This window comes from Peromyscus californicus, unplaced genomic scaffold (assembly GCF_007827085.1).
Source record: "Peromyscus californicus insignis strain IS unplaced genomic scaffold, ASM782708v3 Scaffold_19__1_contigs__length_69161282, whole genome shotgun sequence".
Classification (NCBI taxonomy): Eukaryota; Metazoa; Chordata; class Mammalia; order Rodentia; family Cricetidae; genus Peromyscus; species Peromyscus californicus.
The window spans coordinates 28075507-28092632 of NW_026294491.1; the positions used below are offsets into that span (position 1 = coordinate 28075507).

The window sequence follows — 17126 nt, forward strand, 5'->3', positions numbered from 1 at the left end:
GCATTGAAACACCCAAGAAGGAAACAACACAGTTATCTCAAAACTCGTTTTCTAGCCCCTGAATCACAGATGGTCAACAAAAATGGTATTTTATATAGAAAACAAACAAAACTCAGGTTTCACAGTATCTGTGTCTACATAAAGTAAAACAAAAGGGAGGAGACAAAATGCATAAAAAATGCTGAAGGAATTAGTGTTTTAGAGAAGTATAGGATTTAAGTGCCCCTCAGAGAACAGCAAGACCATGCCCTAATACTCTGATCTGACTCAATGATGGATAAAACTGGCTTCTCAGATTCTCGCTGTTTTTAAGCAATTTTAAGGAAGTACCTATTTCCAGGCTCGACTGATAGAAATTATTTATTCCATAAGTTTGGAGTAATGATTTGTTTCAAGGGCTGGAGAGATAGATGTCTCAGTGGTTAAGAGCACTAGCTGCCAGGCCCAACAGTGGTGGCACACGCCTTTAATCCCAGCACTGGGGAGGCAGAGTCAGGCAGATCTCTGAGAGTTCAAGGCCAGCCTGGTCTACAGATCAAGTTCCAGGACAGGCTCTACACAGAAAAACCCTGTCTGAGAGAGAGAGGAGAGAGAGGAGAGAGAGGAGAGAGAGGAGAGAGAGGAGAGAGAGGAGAGAGAGAGAGAGAGAGAGAGAGAGAGAGAGAGTGAGAGAGAGAGAGAGAGAGAGAGAGAGAGAGAGAGAGAGAGAGAGAGAGAGAGCGCGCGCGCACTGGCCGCTCTTCCATGGGTCCTCAGTTCAATTCCCAGCAACCACAGGGTGGCTCACAACCATCTATAATGGGATCTGATGCCTTCTTCTGACACGCAGGCAAACATGAAAATAAAGCACTCATACACATAAAATAAATAAATTTAAATAAAAAAAGGATTTGCTTCATGCCACTGCTTGCATTAAGTACTATTATATACTACACCATGAATGATGAACCTTTAAAAACATACTTTGGGAAATACATATTCACAAAAAAAACCACATCTTAAGTAATTCCATTTAGGCAATTAAAGACTCCATCCCTATACAGCAGTTGTTTATAAGCAGTGGTGTTAAATGGTTATTGTGTTTACACACTCAAGATGAATGCTCTAGCACCTAGAGAGAGAGGTTATCTCCACTGGGAAGCTAAGTTAAGTAGGTTCTTATTTAAAGAATGCAATGGCGATTGGGTTTAACTCAGTGGTAGAGTGCTTGCCCATCAAGTACCAGGTTCAGTCCTCACCCCCTCCCCCATATAATTTTTTTTTTCCTAATCCCTGCCATGCCTACTACCTTTATCTAATATGGCAAAAATAACAAGTAATTATGAAAGATTACCTCTGGATACTAGGAAAGCTTTAACCTAAGAAGCCTAGTAAAAGTTCAGATCTTAGAATGGCAAGATGGCTCAGCTGTTCAGTTAAGTGCACTTGCCACCAAGCCTGAGAACCTAAATTCAATCCCCAGAGCCCACATGATAGAAGAATCAACTCCCGTGTGATTACAGTATGGGTGCACTATGAGTGAGTACACACACAACTCATACACACACGAATAAAACACACATAACACATGTTTTTAAGTTTGGGCCATTTTAGGATATAATCAGTTAAAATATTATTGTTACCTGATTGGCTAAGTCGATCATGGGCCATCATTTCCAATAGATTTTGTCCAGCTTCTCCTTTTATTAATTTAACCTTTGGTCTTGGAATCTGACAATTTTAAAATAAAAATAATATAATTCAATTGACAGTCATATTTCTAACAGTCAGATGTTTCTTTCCATACTATTTTTAAATATTGGCCAGTTAATGATTAAATTTAATTGGAAAACAGCTAACAAGCAAGAGATTTATGTAATCTATTTTTAAAAAAAACAGTACAAAGATTATTTTTATTAGTGTACAGTAGATACAGCAGAAGAACCTGCTGTGAGTTCAAGGCCTGCCTGGGCTACACATGGACTTCCAAGCACATCAGGGATATAAAAGATCTTGTCAAATACCTACAACCCATTGAACATGGAGACACCAAGCTGGTGCCTAACTAGAGCCTTCACCCTATGGACTGATATTCATGGTACTGGAAGATACTCTTCACACTACCTAAGGAGAACAGTAAACACCAAGGCAGCCGCAAACCCTTCCATCTACAATGGTGACCTGCCTGCCTGCAGGATGCACTGGTGCAGCAGTGGCTCAAAGCTGGTGGGAGTGACCAGCCAACACCTGATTTGATTTAAGGCCCACTCCATGAGTTGGACCCATGTCCAATGCTGCTTGGGTAGCCAAAAACCTGAGATTAAATAGGCCAATGACCTAGGAAAAAAACAAATCCTACTGTTCTGCTAAAGACATAGTACAATAAAATGACTCCTAACAACATTTTGCTATACTCATAGATCCGTCCTTGCATGGCTCTACTAACAGAGAAGCCGTCTCCTACAGCAGATAGAACAAACACAGAGACCCACAGCCAGACAATATACAGTGAGTCAAAGACCTAGGATCAAAAGAGATGTCTCCATCAAATCTCTTCCCTCAGGACTCAGGGAACTCTGTGGAAGGAGTCAAAAAGAATAAAAGAGCCAGATGTGATGAAGGAATCCAAGGAATTAAGGCCTTCTAGACACAACAGGGTTGGTGCACACATGAACTCAGAGACTGTGACACATGCACAGGGCCTGCATGGGTCTGCACCACATAGGACCCTAGATCTGAGAGTAGGCAAACATCCCGTTCCTGAGCCAGAAGCTATCTTCAATTGACTGACACTTATTTCAAATGAAAAATTAGTTTCCTCCAAGGGAATCTCACTGGAGAAACAAATCACTTTTTCCCCCTTTCTAAGACAGGGTTTCTCTGTGTAGGCCTGGCTGTCCTCAAACTCAGATCTACCTCCTGAGTGCTGGGATTAAGGGCTACCCACCACTCAGCAAAACAAACCGCTGTTAAGGGTAGGCCCCATGCCCAGCAGTAGGCACAAAAGAAACCCCAGAGCATCTCTGGAGGATCTTTGTCTTGTAATATTAAGTCAGAGCAGTTTTTTGTTTCTTTTTCTATCTTATATAAAATGGCTTCCACCTGGGGATTCCTAAGTGTGCAAATGTGTGTCTCCACATTTATACATGTTTTTTATGCTTTTTCTTTGGCTCTTTTTCACTCGGTTTTATCATATTCCAATGTTTTTGTTTTATCTTACTATTACTCCTTAGATGCCTGTTTGCTTTCTAACAAAGACAGAAAGTGTGTGGATCAAGAAGGGAAGGAAGATAGGGAGGGACTGGGAAGAGTAGGGAGAGGGGAACTGTAATCAGAATATATTGTATGAAAAATATTTTCAATAAAAGAAAAAAAGACTCTGTCAAAACAGAGAGATGGAGGGGGGAAGAGGAGAAAAAGTGAAGACAGGAGCAAGGGGGGGGATATATGGGGGAAGAGGGAGGTGGAAAAAGAGAGGAAGGGAAGGAGGGAAGAAGAGAAAGTGGGAAGAGGGGGGAGGGAGGATATCTGGCCCATGGTAACTTTTTGAATCAACCTTGACCCACATTTAAAATTTCATCTTTAGGGGCTGGAGAGATGATTCAGTGGTTCAGAGCACTGGCTGTTCTTCTTGAGGATCTGGATTCAATTTCCAGCATCCACATGGCCGCTCTCAACTGTCTGTAACTCTAGTTCCAAGGGATTCGACACACTCATACAGACATACATGTAAGCAAAACACCAGTGCACATGAAATAAAAATAAATCATTAAGCCGGGTGGTGGTGGCGCACGCCTTTAATCCCAGCACTCGGGAGGCAGAGCCAGGCGGATCTCTGTGAGTTCGAGGCCAGCCTGGGCTACCAAGTGAGTTCCAGGAAAGGCGCAAAGCTACACAGAGAAACCCTGTCTCGAAAAACCAAAAAAAAAAAATAAATAAAAAGTAAAAAATAAAATAAATCATTAATAATAGAGTAATATAAATAAAACTTCATCTTTAATATTTTGTTCCTGGATATGGCCAAGCTTATAGATCAAACTCCTCAAAATGGTCTCCAAATAAGTAAGCCCAATATAGACTGTCCACAAGACTGCATCAACACCCAACAGCCCGGCATCGCCAGCCTAAACAGTCTGTTCACCTTGTTATAGTTATTCATCAGACTGACTTTTATCTTAATTTTAATACAATGTTTACTCACATACTTCTATTATCAACTGTGGCATCATACCTCTATGAGAAACACAAGAAAGTCTTTCTGAAATGACAGCTGCCCTGAAAACTGGAAAGGCTTACCTGAAACGCTATGAGATAGCACAGTGCAGCCAGCTCAGAGAGAGCTCGCCATTGGATGTCGCTGTGCTGAGCCATCTTCAGAAGCAGAGAGCCAACATGCATGTAGAAATGGCCTTTAGTTTCTAGGAAAGTAGCTGACAGCTCATCATTTCCACCAACAGAAGATTTCACAGACAGAAGAGCACTATCAAAACTGTAAGATTAAAAGCATAAACAGGTACTCTACACTTACTACACTGTGACTAATCAGTTTTATAACTGAATTCGAAACAAATTACTAAGGCTTATTTTAAACTTCACCTTCCACATTCACACTCCTATTACCCGTCATAGATGAAGCACCCTAGAGGTTAATCACAGATCAAACACTAGTGGGAATTTTCATCCAGCAGTTACAATACTTCAATCTTAAATGATATCCTACTCCAAAATAGCTATTAATCACAAAAAAGACACAATTCAAATGAACATTGATAAAATATGAATATTTAACAGTAAATGAGGACAAGACCCAGTTCAGAAATTATTTTCATTTTATATTTTAATTAACATTTTGAAATTTAATGATTAATCTCTAGAAGCCTACCACTGTGTAAGGATTACTCTAAAGCAGCTTATCAAAGAATCAGAGCAACAGATTTCCTGGCAAATATGGTCTGAGGATTTCTATGGATTCTCAAGACCTCTTAGGAGTATCCCTAAGCTTAAACCTATTTTTGTAGTAATATTAAGAAACAAGAAACGCTTTGCCCTTTATACTCATTTTCTCACATATGTATAAATGAATTTTTTCAGAGACTTCAACATACGAAACAACATACAGAATGACATAGTTGAGAATCTAGTTGTATTCAATTAAGGCATGTTAGATTACAAAAATGTAAAACAATACCTCATTTTCTCAAGCTCTGTTGCTTAAGAAACTCTTATTTTTCATAAACAATGTTATTGTTATGAGCTTATCTGCTTTCATTAATTATTTTTCAACAACCCTTTCAGTTTTTGTTTTTGTTAAGTTGTTTTTTTTTTTGGGGGGGGGGGGGCTCCTTTTCAAGACAGGGTTTCTCTGTGTAGCTCTGGCTGAACTGTAGACGAGGCTGGCCTCAAACTCAGACATCCTCCTGCTTCTGCCTCCCAATCCACAAAGACCCAACAATCCTTTTTTCTTTTTCTTTTTTTTTTTTTTTTTTGCTTTTCAAGACAAGGGTTTTTCTGTGTAGCCCTGGTCATCCTGGAACTCGATCTGTAGTATAGGCTAGCCTCAACTTCTGCCTGCCTCTGCCTCCCAAGTACTGGGACTAAAGGCATAAGCCCACCACCACCTAGCCAATCCTCAAGAAGTGGTCCATATTTGGCCCATAAACTCCTATTAGCCCCTGTCCCTATACAAATCTAAGTGATGTTTTTATAATATGAAATTGAAATTTGGTCTTAAAAAAAAAGTCTCAGGCAGTGCTGGGACACACCTTTAATCCCAGCACTCAGGAGGCAGAGGCAGGCAGATCTCTGTGAGTTCCAGGACAGCCAGGACTGTTACTCAGAGAAACTCTGTCTCAAAAAAACGAGAGAGAGAGAGAGAGAGAGAGAGAGAGAGAGAGAGAGAGAGAGAGAAAGTTTATTCATTATATTTGAATTACTTTGTCCCTAAGCGAAAATAATGTTTTCTGAAGTAGTAGTGATACTAAATGCTTATACTAGCAAGTCTGAACCTGGCCACTGAACAACAAAGAACTTTGTTACATGGTTTTTACTCAAAATTATCACATTAAAAATAAAATGTGGCCGAGTGGTGGTGGCGCACTCCTTTAATCCCAGCACTCGGGGGGGGGGGGGGGGGGGGGGGGGGGGGGGGGGGGGGGAAGCCAAGTAGATTTCTGTGAGTTCGAGGCCAGCCTGGTCTACAGAGTGAGATCCAGGACAGGCACCAAAACTACAGAGAAACCCTGTCTCAAAAAAAATAATAATAAAATAAATAAATAAAATGTGATACACAACAACACTCATTTTGATGTTGTACTATTAAGCATATCAAAACAAAATATTAAGCTGGAAGGCTAATTTTAAGAGAGGTACTGTAAGAATTTTCTGGGGAGGGCAATATAAGTCAGAAGGTAAAGGCATTTATAGCAAAGTCTGATGAGCTCATTCCCCAGGACCCATAAAAATGGAAGGACAGAACTAAGTTATCCTCTGACATGCACTATGGTATGCGACACCACATACATAAGACAATGTAATTTTAAAATTCCAAAAATAAAACATCCAATTCTCTAAAAATAAGTTGCATATAATTATGTAACACTCCCATAAAAGTAATATTCTTCCAAGTGCTTTATTTTATCAACATAGGTAAATTAGAGGAATGCTAATGATGTAAAGAAACCTAGACCAATTATTGCAAAAAAGAAAATCTGTCATTTGGCTATGTGTGTTCCTGGGCACACTCACACTCTCTCAACATCAACATACCTTTCCAGTAGCTCTCTACTTTCCTGCACATCTCTGGTGGAAAGTGTAAGAAGCATAAGGTTGGCATAGGCTAGGAGTAAGTCTTTAGTGGTTGCTCTCCAAGTACTTTTGTCAGCCTCCAAACACTGCAGAGACTCCAAATACTCCTATTGTTTAGAAAAACCCAGTAAGTTAGAAAACTTTAACAGATTCTGAGAACCTGACCACTGCATGCCTACAAATTCCTTGGCCCATTCTTATTACAACTGTGTAGAAATGACAATTTTTACACTAGCCTTATAAATAAAAACACCAAATACACACAGAGAGAGACACACACCAAATTTATTTTCCCAATCTATCCATTTAAACTGAGCTTGGCAAAAATTTCACTTTATAGTTGTGCTCTATCAATGGAAGAAATTTAAATGTTCGAAAACATTTAAAAATGAAGAAATGTATAGCAACCATCCATGTAGAAATGTAGAGAAATAGCTTTCACCTACCTTAAGAGTCTGTACAACACATGAATTCCATTCTAAACTTGAACGTAAAGCTGTTTTCCTCTCTGCCTCATGGCAGTGGGCCACAGCATCCTTCAATCTTTTATTTGAACGATAAAGCTCTACTAGTCGGATATTCACATGAACATCATCAGGTCTTGCATAAAGCTCTGACTGAATCAAGTCAAAAAGTTTATTCCATCCATCTTCACCTTTACAATCTAAAAGCTGTTCCTATTTGGGAGAAAAGTCATTAAATGCTAGGTAATAGCTATACAATTTTACATAAGCCATTGGTCCATGCATAACCTTCTACTATGATCAGCTCTAGAAAGGTACAATACATAAGTATCATCCCATACATAGTATTAACTCCTTCACAGTTATTTCCAGATGTTAACAACTTTATGTGCAAAGGTGCACTCAACTACTACAGAGGCTGTGATTGTCCATATTCACCTCAGAGACTAGTAAGACTATTTATTATTGCTTCACATCCCTTTATACCTGTCACAACCAAAAGCCCAGGCCTACCCAATCAATCCTTACCACCAGGATCCTCACCTGCATGTTCTGTATCTCACAGAATGTGACTCAATCACTAAAACCCAACATCTCACACTGTCCTGCTATCCTCATAATCTTCTCAACACAGTTTCCCCTCTTGATATTAAATGAACAGAGTGTTATCATGTCATAAGAGCCCTCACCAGCTCCTCATAACAGCTTCCTGTCCTAGCTGGGATTGACTGTTTCTTCACTCCCCAATCACATGTTCTCCCACACTTTTTGTAATTCTGGGGGGAGTAACTTTTTCATCCCTAACAACAACTATCATTGTAATTAGCAAATGGAACATAACACTAAACAGGTAGTAGCTCAGTTACTCAGTTCTCTAATCATCTCATACGTGGTGATAAATGCTTCACTTCCAAAATCAAGACACTGTCATTGATACAAGTCTTCAAAGTCTGTTATCTGATCACTCCACTCTGGCCGTGTGTTCTTCCATTCCACTGCAGGCTCAAATACCCTCAGTGCCACATCTATGAAAAGCTCTTTCGGCACATTTATATTGCCAAGATTTAATTATCCATAACACATGAATTTACTTTCTTTTCCATAAAGCTAAAATGCAGTGATTCTTAATATTCTCGATTACTGCTTGTTTGCAAAAATCCCTCCACCTAATTCCCTCTATCTTTCCTATAAGGATCTCTCTACCATTTTCTCAGTGCTGACACATAAACATTTGAAACTGGAGGTAGGGCATACTGGAATTTAGGAAATGTCAAATTCAGGCTGATGTGACTTTCATGATCTCACACCTCAAACTAGTATTACCTGGAATAAAGTACTATTTTACTTCTAATAAATGCATATTCTCTATTCCCTAGAAAGACCCCATCTTCCTTCACCTCTGATTTTCAACCTATGACCCTGACTCACCCTTCACTGAGGAAGCTGAAGCTCTCCTGACATATGAACTCTAGTTGACTTTACCTACATACTCATCTTCCACCTTTGCCTTCCAAACACCAAAGCCTCCAGTAGCAATCTATGTATGTCCGAACCTCCTCCATCAATCTCTCTCCTTCTGGGTCATTTCTAAACACTCAGGACTAGTTTCTTTTATCTGCAAAAAGCAGCCCTAGCCTTTGATTATATATGAAATACTAAATTTTAAAAAAATTATATTTTAGAGCCGGGCGGTGGTGGTGCACGCCTTTAATCCCAGCACTCGGGAGGCAGAGCCAGGCGGATCTCTGTGAATTCGAGGCCAGCCTGGGCTACCAAGTGAGTTCCAGGAAAGGCGCAAAGCTACACAGAGAAACCCTGTCTCGAAAAAACCAAAAAAAAAAAAAAATATATATATATATATATATATGTGTATATATATATTTTTTTTAACAGAACATTATGGTATCTCTTTCAAATTAAGTGAAAAAGTATTAAAACTTCTAAAGAAAAATGTAGCAGCGTAGTGGCACACACTTTTAATTGCAGCACTCAGGAGGCAGAGGTAGGTGGATCTCTTGAGTCTGAGGCCAGCCTGGTCTACAATGTGAGTTCCAGGACAACCAGAGCTATACAGAGAAATCCTGTCTCCAGGGGGTGGAGGTGGGGTAGAAAACAAAAAAGCATATATACTAGTATTAAAAGGAACCAGCTAAAATATATATATATATACATTTATAGTTCATTTAATCTTGTATAATATATGCATATATCTCTATATATGAAATTATTTTCTACAAGAGTTGCTTAGTGAGCTGTATTTTACTAAGTAAAGAATAACAAGGGGCACACCTTTAATCCTAGTACTCTGGAGGCTAAGACAGGAGGGCCATGAGTTTGGAGCCAGTCTAGGATACATAAGCAGGACTGTCCAAAAAAAAAAAAAATGTAACAGTCAAAGCTGGGTATAGTAATGCCCCCTTATAATCCCAGAACTAGAGGCCAGCCTGGACTTCCCTCAAACAAACCACACAAACAAAATAGAAACATGAATTTTCTAACATTTTTACTAATTATTCTGAATAAATTGTCTTTTTTATTTTCTGTTGAAAACCTCACATTTCCAGTTTTTAGAACACATTTCTTTCTGTAGTTTTGAGACAAGGTCACATTACATAGCCTTGGCTGGCTTGAAACTTGCTATGTTATACCAGGCTAGGCTTGGAATCACAAAGATCTACACACACTCCTCTGCTTCCCAAGTGCTGGGACCAAAGACATGCACTGCCATGACAAGCTAGAACACATTTCTTTCTAGTCATTTTAAGCTTTCAATCTGTACATAATTATGTAACAAAGCAAAATTTTATGCCAGAATTTCATTTACCTTAGCTACACACATGTACACACACAAATCTTTATCTCCATTAATCACAAAATGATACACTCGCCGGGCGGTGGTGGCGCACGCCTTTAATCCCAGCACTCGGGAGGCAGAGCCAGGTGGATCTCTGTGAGTTCGAGGCCAGCCTGGTCTCCAAAGCGAGTTCCAGGAAAGGCGCAAAGCTACACAGAGAAACCCTGTCTCGAAAAACAAAAAAAAAACAAAAAAAAAAACAAAAAACAAAATGATACACTCTACCATACCAACTACACTGTACAAAACTATGAAACTGTAAAAAATCACTAAAATATTATTCCAGGAGAGTAACTGAGATCATTTGTAAAGTATTATGCTGCCTAGTAAGACAACACTCAGAAAGGTTTTAAAGGAATTATTTAAAGATTATTAAAGAAAGCATGAATGTGCCCCTCTGTTAAGTTTACTATTGAGAAATATTTAAGTACTTCATTTTAGTACTTCAAAGTACTAAAAATGGTTGTATCTTAGTTTTCTCCTTTTGTATGTTGCTTGGGTTGTGACTTTACCTTTAGCTTATAAACAGCAGGACTTCCTGGGAAAAGTTTGGCTGCTCTTTCAACCCAGTATTTTGCTCTTCCATCAGTCACGTCATTTTTACAAAGCAATTCTGCAATCTTTAACACAAGATCTTTTTGTGTTGGGTTTAATTCCACTGAACGCTGATGTCAGAAAAAAAAAATACCAAAAACAGAAATTATAAATTGTACAGAGGTAGAAGTACATACAATCATCTAAAAAAAAATTACTATATATATGAAATAGTATTTTCCTATTTTCAAAGATTTAAAAAAAATTTAATGATATGTATGTGTACCTGTTGTGTGCACGTATGCACGTACATGAATGTAGATACTCAAAGGGGGCCAAAGAAGGTGTCAGATCCCCTAAAACTTGAATTACAGGTAGTTGCAAGCTGTTCCATGTGGGTGCTGGGAACTGAGCTCAGTACAAGAGCAGTAAGCACTCTTAACCTGCACAGCTTTAAAAACCCTATTCCTAAACGACCTTATTTGAAAGCTGTTAAAGCATCAATATTCTTCATGGAGCGGACGTGGTTTCAGACACCTTTCATCTCAGCACTGAGGAGGCAGAGGCTGGAGGATCTCTGTGAGTCTGAGGCTAGCCTGGTCTACACAGCAAGTTCTAGAACACCCAGTACTATATAAAATGCCCTCAAAAGACAAAACAAAAACAAATTTTTGTGACAGTAAATCAAATAAATTTTGCATTACTTAGGCAAATTTTCTAAAACTGCATGAGATCATTCTCTCTGACCATTTTCGGGTTTTCCTTAGTTACGTTTTTTATTTATTTTGTTTCCAGGGTTGTAGGTACTCCTTTACCAGGGCACACCACTTAAAGTCATAGGACACTCCCTCTTTCCATCTTGTAGGTTGCAGGAATCAAACTCAGGTGATCAGGCTCGGGCATCTTTACCTGCTGGGTCATCTACCCAGTCTACACTTAAATTTTATGTGGTTTAAATATTCAAAATTTTAAATGTGTTCCAAGCTAAGCCACTTAATAGTATTAATGCTTATTTTCACTGCACTGATAAAATTAATATGAATTATTTATTATATACCAAGGGCATCACCTGTAAGGCTGTGCAAAAGTTATATATTTTTTTTAAATATGTACTGGTTTTTAGCCTGCATGTATGTCTGTGTACCATGTGTGTGCCTGGTGTCCAGGGAGGCCAGAAGAGGACATCAGATCCCTTGGAAATGGAATTACAAATGGCTGTACACCACCATGTGGGTGCTGGGAATGAAGGGTCCTCTGGAAGAGCAGCCCATGCTCCTCACTGCTGAGCCAGCTCTCCAGCCTCATACAGGCTGCACTTTAACCCTATAATTACCTTGTAACATTCAACAGCTTTGTCTGTGTTGTCTTCGACTTCATAAAGAAGACCCAAAAATCTGTGGGCTTTAGGGTCCCTCTCTTGCACATTAATATATGTAGAAATGTATCTGTTTTAAAATACAAGAATAATAGATTAAACATGTTTTAAAATACAAAATTAATCTTCAGAACATTAAACTTACAACACTACTGAAATACTGACAGAAGAGTGCATCCTAAACCAAGCAACCATCCAATTATTCTATTGTAGTTCAATTACTGGCTACTATTGTTTATTTAACATGGAGTCCCAAAATAGTCACTGCAAAGCAGCAAACAATCAGACAGAGCTAACAACATATTTACTCTTTTTATAATTTTACTCAAGATGTATTTACTTGTCCTCTGCAGGAGCAGCTGAGTACTCTTAACCAATAAAGTCATCTCTCCGGCCCCTCATTACTAGAAAGTGCTACATGTGCCAAATGATTTTTCTTCTGCTACCTACAAGAAATGAATGCATAAACTGTTTTTTCTTCCTGATCATTTAGTTAAAGCACTAAAGAGTTTCACATAAAAATAAGCAAAATGATTATAATCTACAAACTGCAATGCAAATTTTTAAAGTGTGAATGTTTAACATTAAAATTTTCCCAAACGAAAAGAGTATATTTACCTTTTAAACAAGAAAATCCTCTCTAAGTACTATAGTCAGCCAAATCTGAGCAGAAGAAAAATTGACTTGACTAACCAAACAGAACTAATTCTCTTCTTTTTCCATCCTTCACTTGGGAGGGAATGTGGATACTGTGGTGGACACATGGAAGTCAGGGGACAATTTGTAGTTGGTTCTCTCCTTCTACCATATGGGTTTCAGGAGTCCAGCTGAGGTCATCAGGCTGGTGGCAAGCTCCTTTACCCACTAAGACATCTCACCAGCCCCTAATTTCTACTTCTTGTGTCAAGCAATATTAAATCAAGTAATGAAAAAAAATAAGTTATCGTCTAGGTGCGTTAACAATGTGAGAGAAATAGACCAAAGACCAAAAGTAAGGAAGAAAACAAATTAACAAGGACAACAGTTAACTGCCTCAGTGGGGCAGCCAACAGAAGATATGACCGACACCCCCAGCCCGCGCACGCGCGCTTTCCTTCTGGGGGAGAGGCTGCTCGGGAGAGACCCAGAGGCCCTGCTCATACATAAAATCCAGAGACAAATGACTAAATGTGATTCTCTAAAGAACTGTCTAGGAAAACCAGGGTTCTAGCCTTTCTCCCTAGCAGTCCCCTATTCCCACCACTGCTTTTGATAATCTGTATCCCTTTTAACTTCCTCCTCTAAGCTACTCTGAGTAAGGAAATTAGAACCAGCCAGTCTTCTGTCTTGTTGGTAAGACAGCAACTACTGTGCTGTTAGGCTGGCTCTTTCCTGGCCACATTAAGTCTGTGCTTTTTGCTTCTCTCCAGCTAACTGAAGCACCAGACATTTAACCAGGAAGAAATCGACATACAGAAATGATCTCTTTCATTCTACCCAAGGCAATTTTAGGAAGTGTTTTAAGACAAGTAATTCTGCACTAGATATAAACAGAAGATATAAATGGGTAAGAAATACTCATTAGAGGTTCAATCTAACAAGTGTCTCAGAGCGATGAATCCCTTATACCAGGACACACTTAAATAAAAATGTATTCTTTAGCAGTTCTTCCTATTACAAGGATGAAAAATTAAAACCTATTTCCAGATGGTACTTACTTTTTAGCAAGATCATATTCTTTAGCTTCATAGTACAGCTTTGCAAAATAGAATCCTTTCATTGACTTCTAAAAAGGAATTGAGTGGTTTTACTGTTCACATTTTGAAATACTGCACAACTTTTTCAAAGGACAAAAAATGCCCTAACAAGTTTAATATTAATTTTTTCATATAAAAGTAAAAATGTTGCCTGAACATGCACATATATTCTAAGAGTTAATGAATGGCTCCAAATTTTATCAATTTCATAAAAAATGAATTCAAGAATATTTAAAACAGACATCAGAAGTTACAATTCAAAGCAGGTGATGTAGTTCACACATACAGTCCCAAGCACTCAGGAAGTAGAAGCAAGAGGATCCTGAGTTCAAGGCCATCCTAAGCTATATCACACTCACACATTGAGCTACATCTCTCTCTCACACACACACACACAGTCTGAACTACAACACACACACACACACACACACACACACACACACACACACACACACGAAAAAAAAAAAGTTTACTCAGAAGCTGGGGATACCTTAGCCATGTGTTACCCAGCATACTATGTGCTGCTTTCCTGGCATTACTTTACAGATAAGTACATAGAAACCAGCTTTTCTGGGGAAAGGACATACACTAGAAACCTCCCCTTTCCTATCCTGTGTAAGAAACCTCCTTGGGAAGCCCATTAAGGTTCTGGACATTCCTGGTCAATGTACTATTTTCTTTAAAGACCAGTATTTCAAAGGCTGAAATAAAATTTGATATTTTGTTTTGTTTTTGGAAACAGGGTTAGCCTCAGCTGGCCTGGTACATGATATGTAGAACCAGGACAGCCTCAAAGTCCACTTGCCTCTGCCTCCCAAGTGCTGGGATTACAGGTGTGTGCCACACCTGACTTTGAAGTAAATCTGAATTCTTCAAATAAACCCATTTCATACCCTAGATATTTACTACCATCAACTGTCAAGTCCAGAATACGGCTTCCCACTATATATGGTCTAGGAGCAATGGCTGAGTGGCTAAGATCAGCACCCACATGGCAGCGCTCCACCTCTGTCACTCCAGGTCCGGGGATCCACCCTCTTCTGACTTCCAAGGGCACCAAGCACATGAGTGGTACACACACACATGTGAGCAAAACACTCACACACATAAACTAAAAGTAGCCAGTGGCTTTGGACACTCAATATTCCCGGAGACTTTTGTTTTGAAGGGGGAGGCGATCTTCCTGTGTTTGTTCTTCCTCTTTCTGTGACGGATAATTTAGCTCTCTTTGGACTGTTACTACCAGAACTGGCTCAGACATTCGTGAGACCTATTAGCTTTACTCTGCTACTGACAAGCTCTTTCGGTAATTATCCTTCAAAAAGTGGGTATGGGAACGAAAGTGAAGTTTCTGGTGTCTGAGCTAACAAACTTAAACCAGTATGAATTCTGATACTTAGAATGCTAGTATCAGATCATTCTAGCAGAAGGCGTCAAAGAACACCTAGGACACAGCACTATGTCACACAGCGAGTCTCCCCTGGTCTTCTGACTCAGGCAGGACACTGCCACTGCAACTACCACAGTATCCGCTGCCGTCCTTCAGAGCAGCGGTCAAAGTCCTAACTGTTCTTATTGTCTCTGTACGTGATTCTCTACCCTTCAAGTGTAGGGGACATTTAGGTACGATCCTCGTTGCTAGACTCCAACCACTGAACCGAGAGAGGGTGGTAGGTACTCAATACATAGTGAAGTACACATCTGCAGTCATGGTTTCCTTGGGGTGAATTTCGAAAACAGTTTAAAAAATTATAAAAATGGCTGGGCAGTGGTGGCGCACCCCTTTAATCCCAGCACTCGGGAGGCAGAGCCAAGCAGATCTCTGTGAGTTCGAGGCCAACCTGGGCTACAGAGTGAGTTCCAGGAAAGGCGCAAAGCTACACAGAGAAACCCTGTCTCGAAAAAAAAAATTATAAAAATATATTATTCTCCTTATATTATCTACTTTCCTCCATAAAGTTTGAAACCATTTATTCTATTCAGTATTAGAATGTCTAAGAACTGAGGTGGTTTTTTTTTTTTCATTTCTTTAATCTCTGCTTATTTAGCATGCAGAAAGGGATCACCTCTTGTATTAAAACCACTTTTTTTTTTTTTGGTTTTTGAGGCATAATCAAACATTAAATAGTATACATTCTCAATAAACTTTCATCATCACCAGTTTTGTAGCAGGAAAATGATATGAACTAATCCTTAAGGATTTTTTTTTTTTTTTTTTTTTGGTTTTTCGAGACAAGGTTTCTCTGTGTAGCTTTGCGCCTTTCCTGGAACTCACTTGGTAGCCCAAGCTGGCCTCGAACTCACAGAGATCCACCTGCCTCTGCCTCCCGAGTGCTGGGATTAAAGGCGTGCGCCACCACCGCCCGGCAATAGTCTTAATTTTAATACCTTTCTGCTACTCCACTTTACAAAGATTTACAAGATATTTGAAATTTGAGCACAAGACAGTAGCAAGCTAAATATTACTTTCAAATTATTTTTATGATTTATTTATTCATTTTATATGTAGGAGTGTTTCTTCTGCATATAGGTTATGTACACCACATACATGAATAATGCTGGAGGTCAGAAAAGGGTGTTGTGCTGGGTAGTGGTGGAGCACACCTTTAATCCCAGCACTTGGGAGGCAGAGGCAGGTGGATCTCTGTGAGTTCGAGGCCAGCCTGGGCTACCAAGTGAGTTCCAGGAAAGGTGCAAAACTATACAGAGAAATCCTGTCTCGAAAAACCAAAAAAAAAAAGAAAAGAAAAAAGAAAAAGGTGTTGTATCCCCTGGAACTCAAATCATGAGGACACCATGTGGTTGGTTAACTGCACTTAACCTGGGTCCTCTCCAAGAGCAATAAGTGCCCTTAACCTCTAAGCCTTCTCTATAGCCCCTTAAATTCTTAACTAAGTCAGACTAAATTATAATTCAGTATTATCTTTAGTTATTCAAAAAACATACAACACAGCTGGGCGGTGGTGGCACACGCCTTTGATCCTGGCACTCGGGAGGCAGAGGCAAGCAGATCTTTGTGAGTTCAAGGCCAGCCTGGTCTACAGAGCGAGATCCAGGAAAGGCGCAAAGCTACACAGAGAAACCCTGTCTCGAAAAACCAAAAAACCAAAAAACCAAAACAAAAAAAACATACAACACTATACAACCGATGTGTGTGTGTGTGTGTGTGTGTGTGTGTGTGTGTGTGTGTGTATGTGTGTGTGTGACAGGTAGTGCTTTAGCAAGTTCATTAGAAGGACATGTAGAGGAGATATGTTGCTAATATAAATTTGTACATGAGCATAATATCGAAGATAACTGGGGCTGGAGAGATGGCTCAGGGGTTAAGAGCTCTCTGGCTACACTTTCAAAGGATCTAGGTTTGACTCCCAGTATTCACA

General features: G+C 39.4%; 1 protein-coding gene across 1 annotated transcript in view; it reads right to left on the reverse strand.

Annotated features, from left to right (window-relative positions):
* Positions 1-17126, reverse strand: part of LOC128114745 (E3 SUMO-protein ligase RanBP2-like) — a 54770-nt gene that overhangs the window by 34654 nt on the left and 2990 nt on the right. Inside the window, 7 exon segments of the mRNA XM_052744956.1 lie at positions 1623-1710; positions 4276-4468; positions 6745-6890; positions 7230-7460; positions 10614-10766; positions 11969-12080; positions 13708-13775. Coding sequence (XP_052600916.1) covers positions 1623-1710; positions 4276-4468; positions 6745-6890; positions 7230-7460; positions 10614-10766; positions 11969-12080; positions 13708-13775 — 991 coding nt within the window.